Source organism: Rhagoletis zephyria, unplaced genomic scaffold, assembly GCF_001687245.7.
Source record: "Rhagoletis zephyria isolate East Lansing unplaced genomic scaffold, Rhagoletis_zephyria_1.1 Rzeph_scaffold_00062, whole genome shotgun sequence".
Lineage (NCBI taxonomy): Eukaryota > Metazoa > Arthropoda > Insecta > Diptera > Tephritidae > Rhagoletis > Rhagoletis zephyria.
The window spans coordinates 522,416-546,915 of record NW_016157146.1 but is presented as its reverse complement, the minus strand read 5'-3'; the positions used below and the strand labels follow the sequence as shown (position 1 = coordinate 546,915).

Genomic DNA, 24,500 nt, shown 5'->3' with positions numbered 1-24,500 from the left:
GTACAGCATACCAAATGGCCGAAAATTTTTAAAATCGGACAATAACCACGCCCACATCCCTCATAAGGATAATTTAGAGAAATACGAAATCTTCGAAAAATCAGTAAATATTAAAGCTAATTTATTCACAATTGACGCTTGCAACAATTCTTTACCAAGAAATACGTTTATGATAAAATTTTGGAAAACGGGCGTGGCACCGCCCACTTATGATCACATATATATATCTCGGTAACCGTTCTACCAATTTGTACCAAACTCGGTGTTGTTATTGTACTTGCCACATAGAAGCAAAACGTTGAATATTATTGAATTCGGACTAAAATTACGCCGGCTTTTCATATACCGGTAAATTTTAGAAATGCTTGAAACTTCAATATTTCGAAATTTAAGGACGCTAATTTACTCAAAATTGATACACCCCAGCTTACAATGTAGCGGTAGCTGTCGGAAAGGTGAAAAACATATATTTAATATTTGCGCCGGGTATTTAATGTTCGGCTCCGCCCGAACATAGACTTTCTTACTTGTTTTTATTAAAAAATAATTGTATCGACTTCTCGTAATCCTCATATTAAAGCCAAGAAAAAGTCATAAATGGTGCGATGATTAAGTTTGTTTTTTATTAAAATGCTTGTTTGCGCAGAAGCATGTATTAAAAAGTCCTTTTTGGCATGCTTAAAGTTCAAAAAAATATATCTCGGAAACTGTATGTGTCAAATGAAAATAAAAAAATACGAGTATCATATTTTTACCCAAAGAATGCAAAGAAAAATAATTTGAGCGGAAACAAATTTTTAGTGTAAATTTTGCATGGATTACTCACATATATAATACGCGAAGTCATTTTTTGTTCAGCATAAAAGATCTGCACCGATCGTTCGATTTTCAAAGGGGTGTCAAATTAAAGCGCTTGGTCTTTAGATGTGCAAGCTGGTTTTATTTTTTCGAAAAGAGTTGCCACCTGTTGAACAATTAAGATACAATTTTTCAATAATCAATACCATCAAATCCGTACCGTTTGTTTGATTTTCAAAAGTGAGGTGTCAAATTAAAGGGCTCGGGCTGTATATGTGCAGTAAGGTTTAATTTTTTTGAAAAGAGTTGCCACCTTTTAAAAATTTATCTATATTCAAATTATTTAAAAATATGTATCAATTATTAAAAATTAGTATTAATCGAAATGGTTCTGAAAAGCCTTGTTTTTTAACTTAACTATAGGAGGGTTGCCACCTGTTAAAAAAATAAAATTCAATTTGAATTAAGGGAAATTGGTAAGAGAGGTATGTATGTGTCACCATGTTGGTGCCAAACGAAATGGTTTTAAGAAGGTAATAGTTTGAACAAGGGCTTGAAATGTAGAAATAAGTTAACTTATACACAAATTATATGAAACATCAAAATATGAATGTGAGACGAAAGTATGTTAAGAAATCTTTATTTTCAACGCCAAGACTATTTTTGAGGTGATGGAAAAGTGTTGCCACCTGTATAAATAGCAGAATTCAAAGTATTTAATAAGTTAAATGAGTTATTAAAATCAATCATTATTTCTGATTCATATTTAGTGGGGTTGGCACATGTTTAAGAAATCAAACTAAACTTAATTTATCACTTGTTTAAAATATGTATAGCAATGTTAGACAAAGGAGCCTTAACAAGAGTTTAGCTTGAAAATACTTTTCAAGAGGGCTGCCATCTGTTTGAAAGGTTTAATTTAATTAACTAATGCCAAAATTTATGTGAATTATATAAATACGGGAGTCGAAACAAAGAGTGCTAAGAAATATTTAGTCTGAACATTTGGAACGTTTGAGAAGGGCTGCCACGTGTTTAAAAAGTTACATTCAAATTATTCAATAAGTTCGACGAATTATTAAAGGATGGGTATCAATCCAAATGGTTTTGAAAACTCTTTATTTCTGACCTTTTATTTAGGAGGGTTTCAACGTGTTTGAATAAACAAATTCAAATTAGTTCATCTGCTATTGAAACACACGTGTATCACAATGTCAGGCGAAAGAGCTTTAAGAAGATTTTAGTTTGAAATAACTTTTGAAAAGGACTTCCACCTGTTTGAAAAGTCGAATTTAGTTAACGTATACACACGTATTATGAAATATTTAGTTATGGGTGTAAATCGAAAGAAATTTACGAAGGCTTTAGTTTGAAAATATCTTTAGTTAGGCTGGCCAACTTTTCGAAAAAAAAACATATCGATCTAAAAGTATAGGTACATGGGCGTATCCAGGTAGGGCCCGAGGCCTCCCCCCCCGCACCCCCCCTCCCCTAAATTCCAAATTTTTTCATATATATTCAAAAATTATACCAGAAAATGCTATCTCGATATTTTTACGCAAAACTCCTTTCCGCGTTGGTAACCTTCAGCCACTGCAGTAGTTGTCATCTTATGTGGATAATTCTTGTCACAAATACATAGCTTCGTGCTTATATGTATGTATGTATATATGTATATTTTTTAGCAGTGCCACATCTTTATCAGAAAATTCAGAGAATCCAAAAAGTGGTACTATTACAAGTTGCAGGGCACCATTTTAACTCGACCTGCTCCCACTTCCACGGAAAACGGTACATCGCATAGAAGCTTAAAAATATTTTGCGTCAGCAATATTTCATCAAACTGCATTAGATCGTATCACGTACTCTACCCTCGGAAAGGCCGAAAACTTTATTTTCGAACCATTGCGCAGGTGTACCGAAATCTTGCAGTTTGGAACCGCGCAAGAATTTTCTTTTAATATTTTCATCCAACTTCACTAACTTCAAACTTTTTTTTTTACTTTTTCAAGCAGGGTTTGAAAATGCTGTAATATTTTTATTTAATTTGCTTTTGCTGCGCTTTGACTTCGGCATGTATGATATCGAAAGCAAAGCAAAAGCAATTAAGAAAAACACAAATGCTTTGGCTGCCGTTTTGCTATGAAATTTCGAAGCACAAAGACAGCGCAGCAGCAGCAAATCAACAGCAATTTGACTATACTATAAATTTGCTGCGAAGCATCGAATTGGCAGAAATAGAGGATATTATATGTATGTGTGCGCAAATCCACTAGTCGCTTACCCTGAAAAGCTTTGCATTGATGGCGGAGTTAATATGTACTTAGATACTATACCATGCTGCAAAAGCACAACACAGCCAAGCAGATAACAGCACAGCAAAAGCACTATCACAGCAAATCGAAAGCAATAAAATTGTTTACATAAACTGCCGATAAAAAAACAAAATAAACTTTTCAAAGTTACAGCAAAAGCAAAGCAGTTCGAATCAAAATCGAAAATTTCAAAGCTAAGCAAAAGCAAAAATAGTAATGCTGTTGCTGCTTTGCTGACAGCTTTTTAAACCCTGTTTTCAAGAAACAAAACTTTTGCCGCTTGTGAATCTGGTAGCATGTTTTCAGTTATATGTCATAAACATGTTAAAAGTCAAGTGGTCGGCAACATCAACCAATGTGAATAAATGAAACTACCTTCTATTTTTGTATGATGGGTGACGGCAGTCCGAGTGATACCTTAGATGTTACAAGAATACAAAACTTAGAGTTAATGTAAAAAATTTACCGTGCGTAGACCTTTGTTGCCCACATTATATGTAGCTAAATACGGTTACGTTGTTAACAGTTTCCCGAGTGTCTGCAGCAGTGTTGATTTTTGAGGTTTTTAAATTGTACAAAATTAACGACAAAAACTGTAACTTTTTGAGCTCAATTGTACTTTTCAGCATTTCCGTCAATGCACTACCTCCCGTTTTCCTTCAACTAAACATACACCTTTGTTTTTCTACTACAGAGAGTTTATCNTGTGCGCAAATCCACTAGTCGCTTACCCTGAAAAGCTTTGCATTGATGGCGGAGTTAATATGTACTTAGATACTATACCATGCTGCAAAAGCACAACACAGCCAAGCAGATAACAGCACAGCAAAAGCACTATCACAGCAAATCGAAAGCAATAAAATTGTTTACATAAACTGCCGATAAAAAAACAAAATAAACTTTTCAAAGTTACAGCAAAAGCAAAGCAGTTCGAATCAAAATCGAAAATTTCAAAGCTAAGCAAAAGCAAAAATAGTAATGCTGTTGCTGCTTTGCTGACAGCTTTTTAAACCCTGTTTTCAAGAAACAAAACTTTTGCCGCTTGTGAATCTGGTAGCATGTTTTCAGTTATATGTCATAAACATGTTAAAAGTCAAGTGGTCGGCAACATCAACCAATGTGAATAAATGAAACTACCTTCTATTTTTGTATGATGGGTGACGGCAGTCCGAGTGATACCTTAGATGTTACAAGAATACAAAACTTAGAGTTAATGTAAAAAATTTACCGTGCGTAGACCTTTGTTGCCCACATTATATGTAGCTAAATACGGTTACGTTGTTAACAGTTTCCCGAGTGTCTGCAGCAGTGTTGATTTTTGAGGTTTTTAAATTGTACAAAATTAACGACAAAAACTGTAACTTTTTGAGCTCAATTGTACTTTTCAGCATTTCCGTCAATGCACTACCTCCCGTTTTCCTTCAACTAAACATACACCTTTGTTTTTCTACTACAGAGAGTTTATCTTTCAGTTCATTGTACAGCTTAAGTTGGTATAGACTTAGGGCCGGTTGTTCAATGTCTGATTAGCACAAACTCCGGTTAAATACAACGACTGCTTTATCGATCACATGTTATATGCATGATGTCGAAAACGTCGATAATGATGTTTAACCGGCAAGTAGTGATAACCAGACATTGAACAACCGGCCCTTAATTTAACGTAACTTATCATTGACCAACTAACCCTTAAAGTCACAAATAAATTCTTAAATTATATTCCAAAAATTATATGTAAAAAAATAACAAAAACAAATAACTTAAGGACGAGCACACCTAAAAGTTAAACATTCTGATAATAGAAATATTAACAAAAACCAACAACCACATGATCAAGTGAATTGCAGCGGAATAGCTGAGCTTGATTGTAGTTAGATTAACAAGTGAAATAGAGGAAATAAGCAATAGGGGGGAAGACTTACAGGATCAGGAATACAGTGTATAGTTTGAAAAGCTCAAACAAACTTTTAAATAAAAATACTTCTGCAAATCGTGAAATTATTGCTATTAACTTTTAGAGCGCTGTTCTTGTGGAATATAATACAATTTTTTATCATAAATTGCCCTCATTTCAAACAATTTATTCTTAAAGACTACTAATATCAAACGAAGTTGTATATTCCAGTAACTATTTATATCGTAACAGAGAGAACAAATACTAAAAGAATTATTACAGAAAATCAAGCTGGACCGTCAAATCTGGGAAATGTAATGAGTCAAATTTTGCTCTGCAAACAAATAACACCCGACTTCAGTCAGGAAGAGTTGTATAGTATTACAAAGGACTCGCAAGAAATCGCAAGGCTGCTTACTGAAATGCAGGAATACATGCTACAGAATGAAGCTTATATTGGTAAGTAAGGCATATTCTAATACAAAAACATAATTGGGGTGTTCACAACGGTGTCATAAGTGTCATATTATACATGGTACCATATGAGTTATACATATTATGATATTTCCTACTGTTAAAAAATAGTGAATTGTGGTTTCACGTCCTTTAAACATTTATTTATCAAATTAAAACCGTTGTAAATGCCCCAAATATTTTCTTCCTCGTATTTATAAAAACCTACTTATGCACATCGTTATCTTAAACATTGCGTAACTTTGATACCCAAAATCATCTTAAAAGGTTTAACGGTCATTATGAGTGTTTACATACAGATTTATTTTTTGATTTAGAGTGTAAGCCCGCCCTGGACTCCAATGGATTGTGGCCTTTCAAGCGAAGGCGAAGTGTCATTTACAAAAACATCAGCTTACTCTGTTGCGTGTCAGGACCGAACTTATGAAGAAGAACAGGATCGAAGATGATTGACAATCAAATGGTATAGTTAAGGAGAAAAATAATCAGTGTTTCCGAAACATTTGCAGTACTAAGAATTATTTTAAACTTAAAAATTATTAAAATAAATTATTTTTTCCATAAATTGCAAACAGATGATTTTGATTAGCCGTTTTTCTTTCTGGAAAATTTCTGCTGGCAACAAATTTTTCAGCAAAAACTAGCAGCTTCTCATCAAAATGAAATGGTCAATTAATTTCCCCTACTGTGTTGGATTTTTGTGTACGCGAAACGCAAAAGCTGAAGCTTTTTGATCGAAGTCATCTGTTTGCAATTTATGAAAAAAATAATATATTTTGATGATTTTTAAGTTTAAAATAACTTCTTCGTACTGAAAATGTTTCGGAAGAAAGCAAATACTTGTATACTTAGAGTATTTTCAAACAAGCCCATTAGCTGAGGCAATTAAGCTTTAAACTGCGTCACTGAGTTTGGTGTTCACACTCATTCAATTAAATTGAAACAATTAGTGTTTGACAGCTGATACTGTTTTATTTTGCTTTTCAAAAATTTTGATCTAGTGCTGTTACCTATTCAATTTGCCTTGGTCTGAACAAAATGGAGAGATTTCCAACTTTAAATAAAATTTTATTGGTGTATAATATAAGAAAAAATAAACAGAAAAGTATTTATTTATTAAATATTTAAGACAAAAATAAATTTTTCTTGCAATTCGTTTTTTTATGGAACATACCCCAGCTCTTCTCATTAAACACACTTCACAGGGTTGCATGAGCAATTTTACGGCAATTTGCGGCCAATTAGTTACTAATTTCCAGCTAATTGTTTCAGTTTTTATAAGGCTAATTTTGTTGCAATTAGGGGTTTAATTGCTGAAATGCTCTCAATTAGCTAATTGGGTGCGTGTTTGAACATAGTATTACTTTTGCATAACAAATTGCTTTAGGTAAGCTTGTAATCTATATTCTTTTAATGTATGAAACCAAAATTTCGATATCTGTACTAAAACCTTGCAAGTTTTTGCTGGTTTTGCGTTCGCGTACTTTTGTAAATATTTCTCTCCTTGAGAGAAAAAAGATAAAAATTCATTTGAATTTTGCTGTTAGAATTTTTCTGCTAGAAGAATACGCGAATACACTTATAGTCACATAGCTTAGAAACAAAAGAACAGTATTAACAATGATTGCTTAGATAGTTGCATGTTCATGTTTGTAATTTCATGACACTGAAAGTCAAAAATTACCTTATTAATAAATGTCTAATTAAACTAATTGCATTATTTTTTGTTTAGATAGTATTCATGGAGAACTATCAATAGTATTACACGGGCAGCACTGATTTTGTTTCCTAAAGCCCTGTATGCAGCTCTCAAGAAAACGGTCAAGAAAAAATTGCCATTATTTCGCGTGTGTGTCCAAGGAATTTGACATTTTTGATACTTCACAGCCTGTTGCCTCACTCTTTCCTCAAGATATAATGGAACGGGCATATATTTCTGTTGCAAACCTGGGTTGCCTTGTGCTCTTTTTTCACAAAAAACTTTAGAAAACCGTAGTAGAAAGCGTAGTAAATTTCTTAAGAACTGCGTACTGCCTTAAGGAAATTTGACTCAAGAAAATTTNGGTTCATTCCTTATCTTTTTGGACTGAAAAGTGTCAAAATGCCAGAGCATAAGCAAAATGCGCTCACTAAAAGAGAATAACAGGAAAAGTAAAGGAACGCAAAAAACCAAATTTTTAGTCCAAAGAATGGCAACAACAAAACTAACGTCAAATAAGAATGGAAATGTATGTACAAAACACATTCACACAAGCACAAGCACAATAAACACTTGCTATATCAATTATTTTTTGCCTTCTTCCAATTTCAATTCATTTCTTTTACTTTTTAGATTATTCTCACTTTTTGCGTATTCTTTAATTTCCGTTAATTTAAATTCAGTTGAGTTTGACACTTTTCAGGATTTTGCCAGAAAAAATTCTTCTGACTACTTTGGACTGATGAGAGTCACTCTCACTGACTGTTGCTCTCTCATTTTTGCTGTCATTTCCGAGTTAAGGAACGCTTTTTGGACTAAATCTGACTACTTCGGACTTTTTCTGACTATTTCTGGGAGATAAGGAACGCTCCTATTTTATATGGAGTTTTTGCTTATCTTGAGAGCTGCATACAGGCCTTAACGCTGACGACACACAATCAGCTTTGCCTTTCAATTTCCTCACACACATTGCTTGTCAAAAATCATTACAATTGAAAGTCATTACGTAGGCTGCATTCAATTTGAGAAGCAATTTCATTATCAACATGTCGCCTTCAAGAAAACAATGTAACTAACTAGCTTCTGAAGAACATTTTCCATTTTAATTCCATTGTAGATTAACATTTTAACATTATTAACATTAACNACTGAAAAGCTGATCAAAATTGAAAGCAAAGTTGAAACTCATTTGAAAGGGAAAAATTGAAAGCAAGTTGCCCATTCAAGCAATAAATAAATATTAATGTTAATGTTAATAATGTTAAAATGTTAATCTACAATGGAATTAAAATGGAAAATGGTCTTCAGGCGCTAGTTAGTTACATTGTTTTCTTGAAGACGGCATGTTGATCATGAAATTGCTTCTCAAATTGAATGCAGCCTACCTAATGGCTTTCAATTTTTATGATTTTTGACAAGCAATGTGTGTGAGGAAATTGAAAGGCAAAACTGATTGTGTGTCGCCAGCGTTAGTGAAAAAGTGTGAGAGTATTGAACATTGAAAGGGGAAAATTGAATGTGTAACGGCCAGAGCTGGGTAAATGCAATTACATTACAATTACAATTACATTCCTCAGTAATTGTAATTAGGATTCAATTCCTTTAGTTCACAGCAAAGGAATCGATTACTTTTTCAATTCCTTGAAGTAATTTCAAATGGAATTGTTTTTTTCTTTAATTCCATTACAAGGAATTTCATATTGTAATTGGAATAAATTACGTGCTNGGCCCGGTAAAATGTTAAAGCTGTTTTTGATAGACTTTTTTGTGCTGATTACGTATCTGTAAGTAAAAAGTTTCCATCAGCTTTAGATTTTGAGAAAAACGTGGTAAAAGTATCAAAAAATCGCGTTTTTCGCAATATTTGAGAAGTCTAGCAAAAAAACAAAAGGTGATAGAACCTTCCACTTACACTCAAAAAAAAGTTGTCATCAGGATGATGCTATTTAGCCATCAACGTGAAACTTTCGAGTATCTAGTTTTCCTCATTAATCATCTTATTTAAATGATAGTTTTCGTTGTTACATTGAAATATTTTTCGTTATTATATTGAAACCAAAAATAACCAAAAGGACTGTATTGGTCTCAATTTGATATTGTTAAGGGTAAAACTTGTGTTTTTACTTATCAAATTAAAAACCAAAATACAAATCTAATATTTTTCAATACAATTTTTACATTATTAATGGTTATATTGATACCGAAAAATGGTACTGTTTAAAGTTTCATTTTAACACAACGTGTATTTAACCAATAGTGATGCTTTTTTTGAGTGTAGGCTTAAATTAAAGCTAGAACTCTCGACTACTATCCGAGAAAATACCATTCGCTCAACTTGACTTGATGGTCATTTATTGAACAATAACAAAATACTGGAGTATTGTGATATTGAAAGAAAGAAAACTGTGCCAAAATCCGTTTTTGCTGTTCAATAAATGACTATATGTGACCTTAAGGTCAAGGTCCAGGGACCGTTTTTTCAGGGATTGTGTTTGAAAGTTCAAGCCTTAATTTAAGTCTAAGTGGAAGGTTCTATCAACTTTTGTTTAATTGCGGTAGGTACTCATACTTCGCCAAAATCAGTTTTTGCTATTCAACAAATGACTATAAGTTACTATCAAGTCAAGGTGCACGAATGGTAGTAGAGGATAGTAGTCGAGAGAGTCGCTTTAATTTAAGCCCAAGTGGAAGGTTCTATCACCTTTTGCTTTTTTGCTAGAGCTTCTCAAATATTGCAAATATATTTTAGTATATATTTTTTTATTTCGCCGTGGGGAGGCGACATAAAACTGCAGGAACCCCCATTTATTTGACAACATCCAAACGCATTCGATAAAATTGGAGAAGCTGCTCTTTTAGCAGCGCACATTATGTGAAAAACATAAATGCGGAGAGGTACAGTAATCGTTATCCTAGACAGTTAAGACAGCGAAGACGAGGCATGTATGGACGGACGATGCACGGGAAGGGTGGTTTCGTTATTTGAAATAGGGTATCAAAGTCTAAAGCAGAACTAAAGAAACTTAATGTCGAATGTAAGGAAGATATGAACTAGAGCTGGAAAGCTATCGATGGTCGTGGCCATAGTCACAACCATCGATAGTATCGATACGATCGAAAATGTCGACACTATCGATAGTTTTGATTAAAAAAGTCCAAAAATTAAACACAACCACTTTTATTGAAAATGAATCGCAGAGTCGCTAAAATATGACGATATTTTTGTTAAGGAACAAAAGTTTATCAACGATTTTTGGCTTCAAGCAGCATATGCATGCATGTATGTATGTATGGGTGAAAAGGTGAAAACCAAGGCCGTATTTAGGATTTTAATGCACTAATAACTTGGAACAACGCAAAATGTGCTTTGAAAAAGGGCATATATTTTTTAATTTTGTTATGTACTTCCTTTATGTACAATGTGCATGTCCAATTAAAGATATTAAAGAATACATACAGTGATCAAGAAATTATAGCCGAACCACTTTTTGCCAAGTTTTAACGTATTATTTTCGTTGTTATTTAATTTTGGTTATTTTTTTTTTATAAAAATATATAGCTCATTCTTAAAAAAACCCGCTTGAATTCAAGTTTCCAAATTTGTGCAATATTAAAAAAAAACAACAAACTTTCGTACAAATTTCGATCTTTTTCAAAAATTCTAAAAAATAAATCTTAGTTTTTAGCCATTTGAAACTTGTACTTTATTCTATTTACTAGAAATCAATGGGCTACAAAACTGCATACTCAGAATCTAATTAAAAAACTCGAAGTTTTTACGAGAATTTGTTGAATTATTTTTTTTAATTGCATACATTTTTAAGGCAGTGGCACTCGATTGGTCCATTTGTACAGATTGGTACATTTTTTATATCCGGCTTATATTGGTACAAAACAAAAAAAAAGACATTTTTCTTTTTGTAGTCAAAATAGTTTCTTAAAGGATTCTGATGACAGAACAGTTTAAGCTTAAAAAATCTACACTGCCGGAACAAAGTATTGGCACAGCAAATTTTTCACAATATATGCAACAAAATTTTATTCGAATATTTTCCGCTAATTTCGTATAATAAATAATAATGGTCCATTCTACTACAAAAAACATAAAAATATAATTCCTAAACTTTGTGCAAAACTCGCGAAAATTCAGTGAATTTTCATGAAAATTTTCAACTTTTTAATCAGATTTTTTAGCATTTTTTTGAGTATGCAGATTTGTAGCCCAATCATTTTATCCTATACTTTTGAATTCCGTTTTTTCGAACATCAAATTTTAAAAATTAACCAGCAAATCGCTACTTTTCTAGAACATCAAAAAAAGTTTTATTTTTGATTTTCACTTTATTTTCATTCTACTACTTTTCTGTAACATGCCTGATTGTTTTTTTTCAATACCACACTCAAACAAAGCAACTGAGAGTATCTTAATTAGCTGCATTTTGTTGTAAGCCAGCTACTCCGTTTAGCTACATAAGCAACCCTGTTGGTGGCTGGCAAGAAACATGTGATTAGTTTAACGGGATTTAGATACAAAAACCAATTTGAATGAGTAATTATGCAAGGAATTTGCGTTATATATATACTTATTTATAATATAAGTCACGTATATAAGGAAACAAAAATTTCCCTCTCCACTTTCCCATTAACAATTCACAATAGAGCAGTTTTTTCATTTACCAACACTACCCTTCAGGTCGCGTATTTTTTAACCGACCTGGCTGAACTCCGATAAATAGCCGAGTTTGTGTTGTTGCTTTGCGTGCCCAGCCAGCAAGAAAACGTACATTTTACGAACATTATGTTTTACGAGGGATTCTCGTATCGCCAAACAGTTAGAGAAAAGCTCGTAAACGATAAAACAAAAAAATATAATAGAAAGAGGCTTGTAGTAATTTGTCAGCACAAGAAAAAATTTTAGTTTTGTTGACAATTTTTCTTCAATCACAATATTTTATAAGTAGTTTGTTAAATATTCAATTTAAGAAAATTATTAAGTATGTGATTTATTGGCAGACTGGTGCAAACGCCAAGGACGATCTACCACTTTCTTTTATAATTAAACTTCTTGTAAGTAGCTACTACATATGTAATTCAAAAATACAAATTAATTTAACGAGTTTTGCAATTCTTTCACAGGCTGCGCAGAGTAACACTAAAGGATTTAAACGTTTAATTCCCCTATTTCGTAAGTTTATAGTTATTTATTTTTTTAATTTGCTAGTTTATTAGGTCTTTGCAGTTATTGAACTTAATGTTTTATTGATAATATGGCTTCTCAATTAACAAGGCGTGTGAAATCCGAAGCCTTATCCGTACTAGTGTCAATAAATTATTCATTAAAAAAAAAATTATTACAGATGAGGTAGCAAAACTTTTCTCGTGGAAGGGAACTGGTACCAAAAGCAGCGCTATTGGTTTGGCAACGACTGCGGCAATAAGAAGTACGGATCATAATATTATTTATTACCACTTTTTACTTAATTAAATTTTCCGGTTTCCAATGGAGTTTAATCTTTCACTTTATTTTCTTAGGTGCTTTTCGTCAAAAATTTAACTCCCACGAAGAAGTTTTTATTTCCGTTTCAAAGAAGCACTTCCAATATGCACACGACCGGCAAAAAAAATTGGCAGCCTATCGGCAAAAAAGATAAAAAATAAATTCAGCAACTTTATAATATATATTAAACCCCTCTTATTTAATTGTTAATTTGTTAATAGATAGTTTGTTAATATTTATTTATCTGAAAATATCTTCACATATACAGTGCCGGGAAAAAATATTGGCACAGAGAATTTTTCGGCATGAATGCAAAGTTTTTTATTCTGATTTCTTCTCTAATTGTTTTTTATAAAAATATAGTTAGTATGAAGTTCTACTTTCAAATCAGATTTTTTAGAAAAATTTTAAGTATGCAGTTTTATAGCTCATTTAATTTTAGTATAATAAAGTGCACGCTTGAATAGCTAGAGAACCTCTTTGTTTTTTGACAATTTCTTATACGCAGTTTCTTCCATAAAAAAAAAAAATGTCGCACATAATTTGCATGGAAGAAACTGCGTGAAAAAATTGCCAAAAATCAACGCGGTTTTCTGGCAACTTCAAGCTTGCACTATGTTATACTAAAATATAATGGGATTTAAAACTGCATACTTAGAATTTTTCTCAAAAATCTGATTTGAAAGTAGATCTTCATACTAACTATATTTAAAAAAAATAATGTGCGAAAAGAAATTCAAGTAAAAAACTTTGCATACATTGCGAAAAATTCTCTGTGCCAATACTTTGATCCGGCACTATAAATATTTATTAATTATAATTCCATTCAATAAAAGAACTACAATAATTTGAATTAATTAATTGCCTTTATTTTTAGCATTCAAAAACAGTATATAAAGCAGTGTAGAAAAACGTTTTTTTAACGTAAATTAATCGTTTACGAGACTCTTTACAATTAAAAAACGGACGTAAAAATATTCGCATACGAATGCTTTTTCGATCCGTTTACGACTGTTCGTAGGCGATGCACAATTTAAAGCGAAAAAGTGCTCGAAAAAGAGTCGTAAACGGCTATCATAAACGATTTTTAATCCGGTTTTTCTTCGAGAAAATATCCAATTACGAGCTTGTTTACGATGATTTTGCTGGCTGGGTGTATTTCGTCATTTAAGCGAGTGTTCTTTTGTAGCTCGGTTGCAAAAGAATGCACCTATTAAAAATTTTGCTTCCTGGCGCAAAGAGAGAAACCGGCTTCTGATTAAAATTTTTTAAAGTGAACTGCAAATTAAAAGTAAGTTTAAAATGAAATATATAGAATTCTTTGACTACTTAAACACTGAAGATGGAAATGATCTCATTATGACTATTCGAAAATATCATAAATATAAAATAATTTATTGGCTTCTGTGTACAATGATGTTGTCACTCAAGTGAATAAAACTTTTATTTTTTATAAACTATATTTTATTTATATACAAAAATATTGCTAAAAACAAGTGCTCTGGCGTTTTAAAGTATTATCTGTTACTTACATTCATAATTTTGCTTTGAATTTTTTATTTTGGATTAAAAAAAAGTACTGAAAAGTACTGATTTTTTAGAATGTAAAAGTATAACGTACTGATTTCGCGCATAAAAAATCTGGCAACCCTACGTTCCACTCATTCCAATCGATGTCTGCACTAGTTTTTTAAATAAATTTATCGAAGTGGAATTCATATTTTATGATCTTTAATACACCAGTTCGGATTTATTGTCATTTGGCTGGCCAAATTAAAATAGGAATAAAAGTAAAAGGTTGTTAATGAAAAGAAAATGAAAGAACAGAATTTTGGTTTTGTTTTGCTGTAGCAAAACTGTAAAGAAAGGATGTAAGAAATGTCAAAGAAAACACTAACAGCTGGTGTGAACAGCCTTCAGGCAACAATCCCAAAACTGGTTTTCAAAGAACATAACTAACTCATATTACATGTTACAGGGTCTCTGTTCGCGTATACGTATACTTTAATTTTGATCAGCAACGCAGTCAGGCAAGTTAATATAATGGTTTTTATTTCTTGAGAACACAATTCTGCGATAATTACAACTGACTACTAAAGATGGCACTTTTTCAACATCGATTGAAACGATGTATCCGGACTACTTGTTTCTGATATGTAACTAGGAAATGCAATCAACCTTATCATGAGTTTTGTTTTCGCCCGAAATTGTTCACTTTCGAATCCGCGTATTCCTTACGGGTGGATGAAAAATATTCGGGCGAAACTCACGATAAGACTAAGTAATTTTGTTGTCCCAAACATTAAACTGGGACATTTTGGTTGTAAACGGGGACACGGGGACAAAGGGTCCGAAACGAGGACATGTCCCTGGCTGGAAACGCGGACGTGTGGCAGTCCTATTCTATTTACTAAACTTAATTTATATTTTGCTATTAGTTAAGATTGCCTTTTCAAACGGAACCATTTAGTTTACACATATGTGTTAATAAGGACTAATCAATCAACAACATTAAAATTTTGAAATAAAATTTTCGAGGAATTTTTTTATATGGCAACCCGCACTTATTTCAAAAATTCAATTCAGTTAAATTGATAAAATAAGCCAAATGTTGCCATATGGGTATCAAACAAAGTATATGAGAATAATAAAGTTGTAACAGGCCGATATCTGTACATTAGACTGCATCACCAAAAAAATTTGCGGACTTTCCACCAAAATATTTCGGAAAAATATTAAGATTTACGTGAGCTGGACCGACTTGAAAATACCTAAAAAAATGGAGTTTTTTATGCATAAAAATAGTTTATTAAAGAACTTTTTGAAAAAAATCACCTCAGATGATCTGCATAGAAATATTTCGTTTCAACGGGATCGTAATAAAGAGATTTTTGATGCTGTTTGATGTTGATGTAAATATTGATTTACGAAAAACTTGAATAACCGGGCCAAAACTATTCTGATTTATATTTATGGGGTCTCAGTAGAATGGATTTTCCCACTTTTGATTTCTGTGCAAAAAAAACTCTTTCACGTCCCAATTTTTGTTTTATTTTTTTTCAAATGCTAACACTTCTGAATTCAACTTGAAATGACGCCCGTTCATCCTACCTTTCTCTTTCACCCTTTGAATGAATTCATTAGCAAAGATATAAAAAGGGTGAGAAAATACCTATCCGATGATACCTCACAAGTATAAATCAGAATAGTTTAGGTTCTTATTCAATTTTTTCTTATACCAATCTTTGAATAAAGTGAAAAAACAGCATCAAAAATCTCATTATTACGATTCCGTTGAAAATTTTTTAAAAATATTTTTATGCAAATTTTTTAAGCGTAAACCGTTTTGTCATTTGAGGGGACTTTTTTCAAAACTATTTTGATTCATAAAAAACTCCATTTTTAGAGAAATTTTTTGCTGAAAGTCTTAAAATATAATAGATTTTATAATTCCAATGGAGACTCAGTACCGATTTTTTTTGTATGGGGAGTGATGCAGTCTACCGTACATAGTGGATATTAAAGAAAAATTAATAGATCAACAGAAGCCAAGTCAATAATTCTCAAAATTTCACCTTGATATAACCACAAAATTAGTAGTTGAAAATCGACACAGCTACATATGTTATCAGCAACGCATTTGTGGCAAAAAAGGAAAGGTATTGGAGCGTAGCACCTTTCATACAAACTGAAATTCCTATATCTTATCCTGGGACTGCTTATGCTAACATCCTGAAATTCGGCACAGCTACGTATGTACATATGTTATCAATACTGTCCTTATGTCGTAAAGTGGTAAGTAACGGAAAAGGGGGGTGACACCCCCGTACTTCTCATATCACTTATCTCTGGAACCGCTCACGTCAACGTACTGAAATTTGACACAGCTAACTTTGTTTTTAATTTTTGGTAAAAGGTAAAATTTTTGTGAATATTTTGAATAATTTTTTTAAATTTTGCACAAAGTCTGGAGCTTTAATTTTTATGAGTTTCGTTATAGACTGTCCTAGATATCTATATACATAAAATGATAGCCGCCGTCGTTGTTCGGACTAAACTCAAACTCATACCTTTCATATATGGTCCTATTATTTGCTACTAGAAAACTCGCTAGGTGGCGCTGGAGTAGAGTTATTTATAAAAGTCGTATTTATTAACCGATTTCGTTAAAATTTTAAACGTGAGCTAAGTACCTACATATGTACATCTATGATGAAAAATTATTTTGATAAAAATGGACCCGCGGGGTGGCGCTTTATTTTATGGCAAGCAATGGTTTTCCAGAAAATGGACCCATTGTGTGGCGTCTGAAATGTATGGGAACCCTGTGGGTTTGGTCTGCTTTGGCCCTATGTTTAAGTTATACGAATTTAGTTTTCAGATGGCTAAATGAAGGATGGGGTTAATTACACTATGCGACAGTCAAAATCGGGATGGGACGAAACCAACGGGAAATGTTATATCGGTCAAAAACAAGTTATACGTGGCCCATCGTTTCCCTGGGTCACGTCTAGGAATCAAGATATATCGATTTGAAGTTAGTAACTATCATATAGGGGAAATTGTCACCTTTGGTGGTCTTTTTTTTGACATAACTCGAGAACCACTAGTCCGATTTTGCTCAAACAAATTAAAAAAAATTAAAAATTACAATTCCTTTAATCTGTTCATATAACGTTTTTCTATATAATCAACAGTTTTGCCGGTAAAAATAAATGTATGAAGAAAAAAAATATTTTTTGCCTAAAATATTAAATTTTTTTACCACCACCAAAGGTGACAATTTCCCCTATATGATAGTTACTAACTTCAAATCGATATATCTCGATTCCTAGACGTGACCCAGCGAAACGCCGGGACACGTATAACTTCTTTTTTACCGATATAACTTTCCCCGGTAGTTTGAACCCTTCCGGATCACTGACCCCTACCATTTGTCTCGTTATGCATAGAAAGACAGCAAAATTGTGTAAGCGCACCTTTGGCTCGCCCCCATGTACCCTATTTTGCTGATGATTTTGCATCTACCTAGAAACTAGTTCATAAATATTAACACGAATAGTAAAGTGGCGAATTAACAAGGAAAGATCAGGGTAGGTATTTCAGTTGCTTCATTTGAACGATATTCAAAAGATCGCACGACTCATTTAGCCAATGTACGGGAAAACTTTTCATCCTGTGGGACAGTGAGGACCAATGTTGTAGTTGCAAGATCATAGAAAAAAATTTTGCATGCTTGGCAGAGATCTCATAGGTGAAAATAAGACCACCGGTAAAGGTAATGACGTCGAAAGGGATTAGTATTTCACATGATATCCCAACGCAAAGTGTTTCGACTATATGGAGGCAGGTGGAAAAAAGTCATGGTGACAGTTGTTAAAAAAAAACATTAGGGCTTAGAGAGGGAAAAGTAAAAGTCATAAATACAAAATTTAAGATCATTTACTCACTCGCCCTCTCCTCGAATGGTACATTTCCAAAAAAAATACTCGATTGGGCGCGATACCGACTAATCAGTTTGGTTGCCTTTGGCGCTGACACCATTAAAGCAAGTGTTTCTTTTTCAACTGTAATCAATTCTTTAAATGTCGTGGAATATTCAAATGAAGGTATTTATAATTTAATTGCTATTTTCCTATTTTTTCTTATCAAAAAATTGACTTTAAAATGTAGATGTTAAAGATTATTAGTAAAAGAAGTGTGATTACCGGTTCGTCAGGTCTTACAATTAGATGCTTGTTTTAGAGAATTTTATTTAGTTTTCGAAAATATAATTGGAGCTTTTCGCGCGACTTTGGAAGTATACTATCCTGCCCACCTTCACTTCAAACTTTTTAACCGACATCACCAAAAAGAGAAAGGTTATCAATTCCTCGGAATATTTACTTTTGTTTTTTTTATGTATGTTACCACATAAGTTTGGACCACGTTAACCAATTTCTATAATTCTTTTTTTTTTTAAAGGAAACAAGAAGTTAACGATAATCTTAAATTTTTTTATATGAGAATTGAAGTCGGCTTTGTTTTTTGCTTAAAAATTACTTGTTATTCATACAATCTTGAAGCAAAAATATTTCACAGTGTATGAACTGAAGGTGGGCAGGGTAGTATGTAATTTTCGATATTCACCTTTTTTTACGTAATTTCGCGAAAAGGATTTTCGAACAATGGAAAAATCACACCAAACATTGCGAGAAAACGGAATATTTAGTAATGTAATGCTGTGGTGTAGTGGTAAGCAGTGCGCGCTTCCACTCCGCAACGCCTGGGTTCAAACCCTGGTCAAAGCAACATCGCAAAAAATATAGAAAAAAGGTTTTTTCTTAACAGCGGTCGTCCGTCGGCAGGCAATGGCAAACCTCCGAGTGTATTTCTGCCATTAAAAACAGCTTCTCATAAAAATACAATCGCCGTTCGGAGTCGGCGTAAAACTGTAGGTCCCTCCGCTTTGTGTGACAACATCAAGGCGCACGCCACAAATCAGAGGAGAAGCTCGGCCAAACACTAACATATGTGTAAGCGCCAATCTATTATTATTATAATTTTTAAGAAAAACTTGTTTTCTCAGAACGGAAAGCAAGAATCAAACATTAAAGGCATTGTGACCGTTTTGATCCAAGTGGATCAAAAGTGATCCATTTTTCGATGAATTTTGGAGGGATACTTCTTTTTAAATTTTGATACTTTTCCAATCATGTAAAAAAATTCCCGTAGAAGAAGAAAAACTTGCCAGAGATGTTTACAAATGGTGGTTGAATTTGCCGAGTTTCAACACTACTACGTTGGTGTTAAAAATCATGTAAGCGAGCTAAAAAATGCTTTAAATAACTTTTTATATTTCGAACTAACTTTTTATCTTTAACCTGCTATGTTTGCCGCACAGCTCTGCCGCTGCAGACCGCATTTTTTCAGATTGATTAAAAAATTTGAATTCTGGGTCCTATAAGTACAAAAAATATTTAAACTTACAAGTAATTTTTAAGCAAACCACAACCGACTTCAATTCTCAGATAAAAACTTAGGAGTGCCGTTAATTTTTTCATGAACCAATTGTGAGACACTACCTTTCCGATAGAAAAAGAATTATCGAAATCGGTTGACGTGGTCCAAAGTTATGCGGTGACATAGATAAAAAAAAAATAATATTCCGACGAATTGATTTTTGAAGTCGGTTAAAAATACGATTATATATAAGACATGTTTATTGTTTCTATTATACCTATACCCAGTTGAACTGATACATGTAAGAAATTTTCGATATTAACCGACTTCACAAAAAGGAGAAGGTTATAAATTCGTCGGATTATTTTTTTTTTATGTATGTTACCGCAAAATTTTGGGCCACGTTAACCGATTTCTATAATTACTTTTCTAAAGGTGGTCCCATACTAATTTAGTTTAGATCCGAATTGAGGTTCGTTTTACTTTTTGCTTAAAAATTACTTGTTATTATTATACTAGTACCAAATACAACTGATACGTTTACCTTTTAGCAGTCAATAAATGTTAAACTGTTTTGGAAAATGGTTTTTCATAAAAATTATTGGTTTTATTCCATATTGATACTTTGATACCTGAAAAAAAGTGATACGTATTGATACATTTTAAATCTCTTCTCTGCTACAATTTTTCACAAGCCCGCGGTCACACTGATGGATATATATGAAATAAATACTATACTAATGGAAAAATCGTGGGTTATTGGAAAAAGGCCGTGGCACCGTCCGCACAGACTGAATTTTTTTATAATACCACCTGTTAAAAAAATCAAACTCAATTCAAAGTATTTGATAAATTAAATGAATTATTACAATATGGATGTCGACCGAGTCGTTGTATCCCAGAAACGGTTATTCTTAGGAACAAAAGTGTCATAACGAGTTTTAGAGATAAGTGCATGATTTACACTTTTGTCTAACCTATTTTTATCTTAAAAATGGTAAAAAGTTATTTATGTTACTTTTGACCTTGAATAATGTTTTTATTTCACAGATCTGGGATCGATGAAGATTTTTTACATTACATACATTTATTATGGCCTTCGTAACATTCGTACCAATTTTTAGCTTTATGCGAATTAATGCAACCTTGCAAAATCTAACTTAACCGGGCAAATAGGAAACAATTTTAGAGATAGTATTGAGTAGCAATTAAACAAATATTTGTTACACGAGTTATAATGTACTTCAATTGGGGTTCAATTAGGTAATGGAAAAAATTTTGCTATTTGAAAAAAAAATAAAATAAAATTTCATTGAAAAATCCCCATCACAAAAGATTTTCCCTTATACGTAGCAAAAAAATGTTTTTAACTTACACGGTTACAATCAAATAAAATAGCAATACAATTTTAACTGTTGTTTTTGACTGGAAAATTAAAGGTCATATTTTAAATTTTTTCTTTGACTAAAAAAATAAGTCATATTTTACTTTTTCTTTAACTGAAAAAAAATAAAATTTAATCTTTTATTTTTGACAAAAATCAAATTTTAACTTTTATATTTGACCGAAAAAATAAAAGTCAAATTTTAACTTTTGTCTTGACTAAAAACATATCGATGAAAAAATAACAATTATTTATTGACTCTTTTGAAAAAAGCTTAACAGTAACGGTCCCTGATTGTTTTTAAATTCGATTAATGGCTTGTTTTTTTTTTTATTGAACTGATCTCATAAAAAAAAACATTTCTAGACCACACCACTCTGTGAAGGCCAAATGTACAAATGTACAAATCGTCTGATCCCTGCTTTATTCATAAAAATAAAACAGATTTAAAGAGCTTAATAAATTTTCATATAAATGTTCTATTTATAAAGCATTTTAAGTCCTCTTTATTTTTTCAGAATTTGGGTTTAATTAAGTCTTTGGTGAGTAGTCTACCGTCTTTTGTGCAGAACTGAATTTCGAAAGAAAATAGTTAGGGCCTTTCTATATTAATGTTATAATGTGTACTTAGGGTGGATCTTAAAATCCAATTAACGATTTTTTTCAGTCTCACTCCCTCAATCGGTAATACCACGGTCACAGCCATCACATATAAATTTTGGTCCCGATTGAAGGCGGTTAAGCCGTGTACCACAGGGGGCAAAATTCAGATTCCTCCACAGAGACTCAACAAATTAAAATAAATTTTTTTCATCTTATATCTAAAATCGATACCTCCATAGTCGAAGATATCACATCTTAATTTTGGTCCAGATTCGAGACGGTTAAGCCGTGTCGCATAGGGCCAAAGTTCAGATTCCTCTATAAACTCAAAAAATTTAAATGTTTTTTTTTCATCTAATACCTAAAATCGATACTACTTTAGTCGAAGATATCACATATGAATTTTGGTTCTTTCTATGCCGTAGTTTTTGAAGGGTAGAGACGAACGAACTTTGTAAACGCATCTATAACTACTAATATATGTTTGTACCTTGTACACTTGCTTTGAATTAGACCGTAATGGTCGATATGAACCATTTCAAACGGGGTATTTCCCTTTAGTATCATATGTAGTAGTCCTTCTTTCTTACCACTTTAAGCTGAAAATGCTATACACTTCAAGCAGTTTTCAATATGGTAGCTTGCTTTTTTTCTAATACTCGGGAACCAGTAACTTTTACCTATCGTTTGTACAATTTTATCTACGCCTAGATGCCCCATCTCATCGTGATATTTATACATAACATGTCGCTCCATTGACTCAGGTACGTAAAAAGTAAATCTTTGTCTTTCTTTTTAAAAACTATTCCGTTCCTCATCTCATAGTGGCTACTCTCATTTAGCTCTAACTCTTTCTTTACCTTTGTTATCTTTTCATCTCTACTTTGGCATATAATTAAATTTTCTTCAAAAGTGTTCGTATGGATTACAAGTACATTATTTACTCTACTTAGTGCATCTACGTGTTGCATTCTTTTGCCTGCTCTGTGCTCGAGTTCGTAATCATAATTTTGTAACTCTAAAGCCCATCTCGCTATTCTCGGGTTAACATCTTTTTAATTGGGCGTCAGGGTTAAAGAATTGCAGTCAGTAACTATTTTAAATTTTATGCCTTGCAGATAAACTCTGAACCTTTTCAATGCGTACACTATTGCTAAAGTTTCCAGCTCGAAGCTGTGATATCTTGATTCTACGTCTGTCGTGCGTTTGGAAAAATAGCACACCGGATGAGATTTTCCATCCTTTTTCTTCTGCAGCAATATTGCTCCGAACCCTATAGCACTTGCGTCGCAGTGTAACTCCGTCGCGTCGTTGGGGTCATAAATTGCCAACAGTGGGGACGCTATTAGTTTTTCTCTAAGGTTGTTAAATGATTCTAACTCTGTACTCCCGAACTGAAACTTATTGTCTTTCTTCGTAAGGTCATGGAGGGGCTTGGCTATGCTTGAAAAATCTTTTATAAATCTTCTGAAGTACGAGCATAAACCTAGAAAACTTTGAACCTCTTGGACTTTGGTTGGGNTGTAAGGTCATGGAGGGGCTTAGCTATGCTTGAAAAATCTTTTATAAATCTTCTGAAGTACGAGCATAAACCTAGAAAACTTTGAACCTCTTGGACTTTGGTTGGGACTGTAAAGTTTTCGACTGCTTTTATACCTTTCTCGTCTGCTCGAATACCTTCGCCAGTAATAACGTAACCTAGATAAGACACGTTAGGTTGCAGAAACTCATACTTGTCTAACCGTAATTCTAAATTATTCTGTGCAATCTTCAAAAGAACTTTCTCCAACACCTCTAAATGTTGTTCTATACTTTGTGTTGCTATCATAATGTCGTCAAGATAAACTATAACCTCTCTCTATCGGAGACACAAACTCTGACTCGCTTTGTAGTATGTAACCTTTTTCCAAATATTCGTCGAGTTTTTTCTGTAACTCTTATCTTTCCATTGTACGCTAGTCTTCTTGGGGTACAAGCGAATGGTTTATCATTTTCCAGAACGAGTTTCATTTCTTTTCTAACTAGGGGCTTATCAAGCTTCTTCGAGTTCACATAAACCTTCGTGAATATCTCCTGAAAATGTTTCTTTTTATCGAACTTAACGTTTTCGCCTAGTTTCAGACTTATATCCGCTTCTTCGACTATATCAATTGCCATAATTTCCTTTATCACCTCATTAACATTATTGCCTTCACTGAACTTATCATTGATCGCGCCTTGGACATTATTCACACCTTCGACGCTACTCAAACCTTTGACATTATGCGCACCTTCGTTACTATTAACAACAACTAACTTGGTATTTTCCTCATCCTCATATATGTTCTCGACATTGTTCTCCGCTTTTTCCGCCTCGTTGTATACATTCACTTCTGTTACCTTATCCATAAAATCTAAGTTTCCGATCTACAACGTTGCTTCACTTGCTTCTATAAAATCTCTACCTAACAACGCTGAGTAGCCAATACATTCATTTGGAACCACCAAGAGTTCGATTAAAACATCTTTATTCAGAGCTTTAATTGTACATTTGAATTTCCCGAGAATATTTAAAACTGATTTATTCAACCCATGGTATGATTCTGTAACTCCTTCTAACTGTACTCCTGCTGGTACCACAACTTCTTTTATCAAAATAACTGGACTGCCCGAGTCCACTAAACATTCTACGAACATATCAACGTTAGCATGTGCCAATACATATAATTTGAAATAACTTACGAAATTATTTTTTGTTTTCTTGTACTCCTTGCAGTCCGTAGCGTAGTGGCCTTTTGCTCCACAAGCGAAGCAGGATCCTGGTTCACGTTTTGCCGCCTTTCTGCATTCTTTGGCGTAGTGGCCGGAGTAGTTACAATTATAGCATCTCAACCGTTGTCTGGTTTGTGGTCTTC

The 24,500-nt window shown here is 32.9% G+C and overlaps 1 protein-coding gene across 2 annotated transcripts in view; it reads left to right on the top strand.

Moving 5' to 3' along the window:
* The window catches only part of LOC108370646 (putative nuclease HARBI1), a 112,419-nt gene that overhangs the window by 74,627 nt on the left and 13,292 nt on the right, over positions 1-24,500 (top strand). Inside the window, exons 4-5 of one of the 2 annotated variants that reach the window (XM_017626038.1) lie at positions 5,290-5,466; positions 5,799-6,556. In XM_017626038.1, coding sequence (XP_017481527.1) covers positions 5,290-5,466; positions 5,799-5,908 — 287 coding nt within the window. In that variant the 3' untranslated portion in view covers positions 5,909-6,556. Of the gene's footprint in view, positions 1-5,289; positions 5,467-5,798; positions 6,557-24,500 lie in introns of those variants that run through there. The other variant, XM_017626031.1, reaches the window with a different exon arrangement.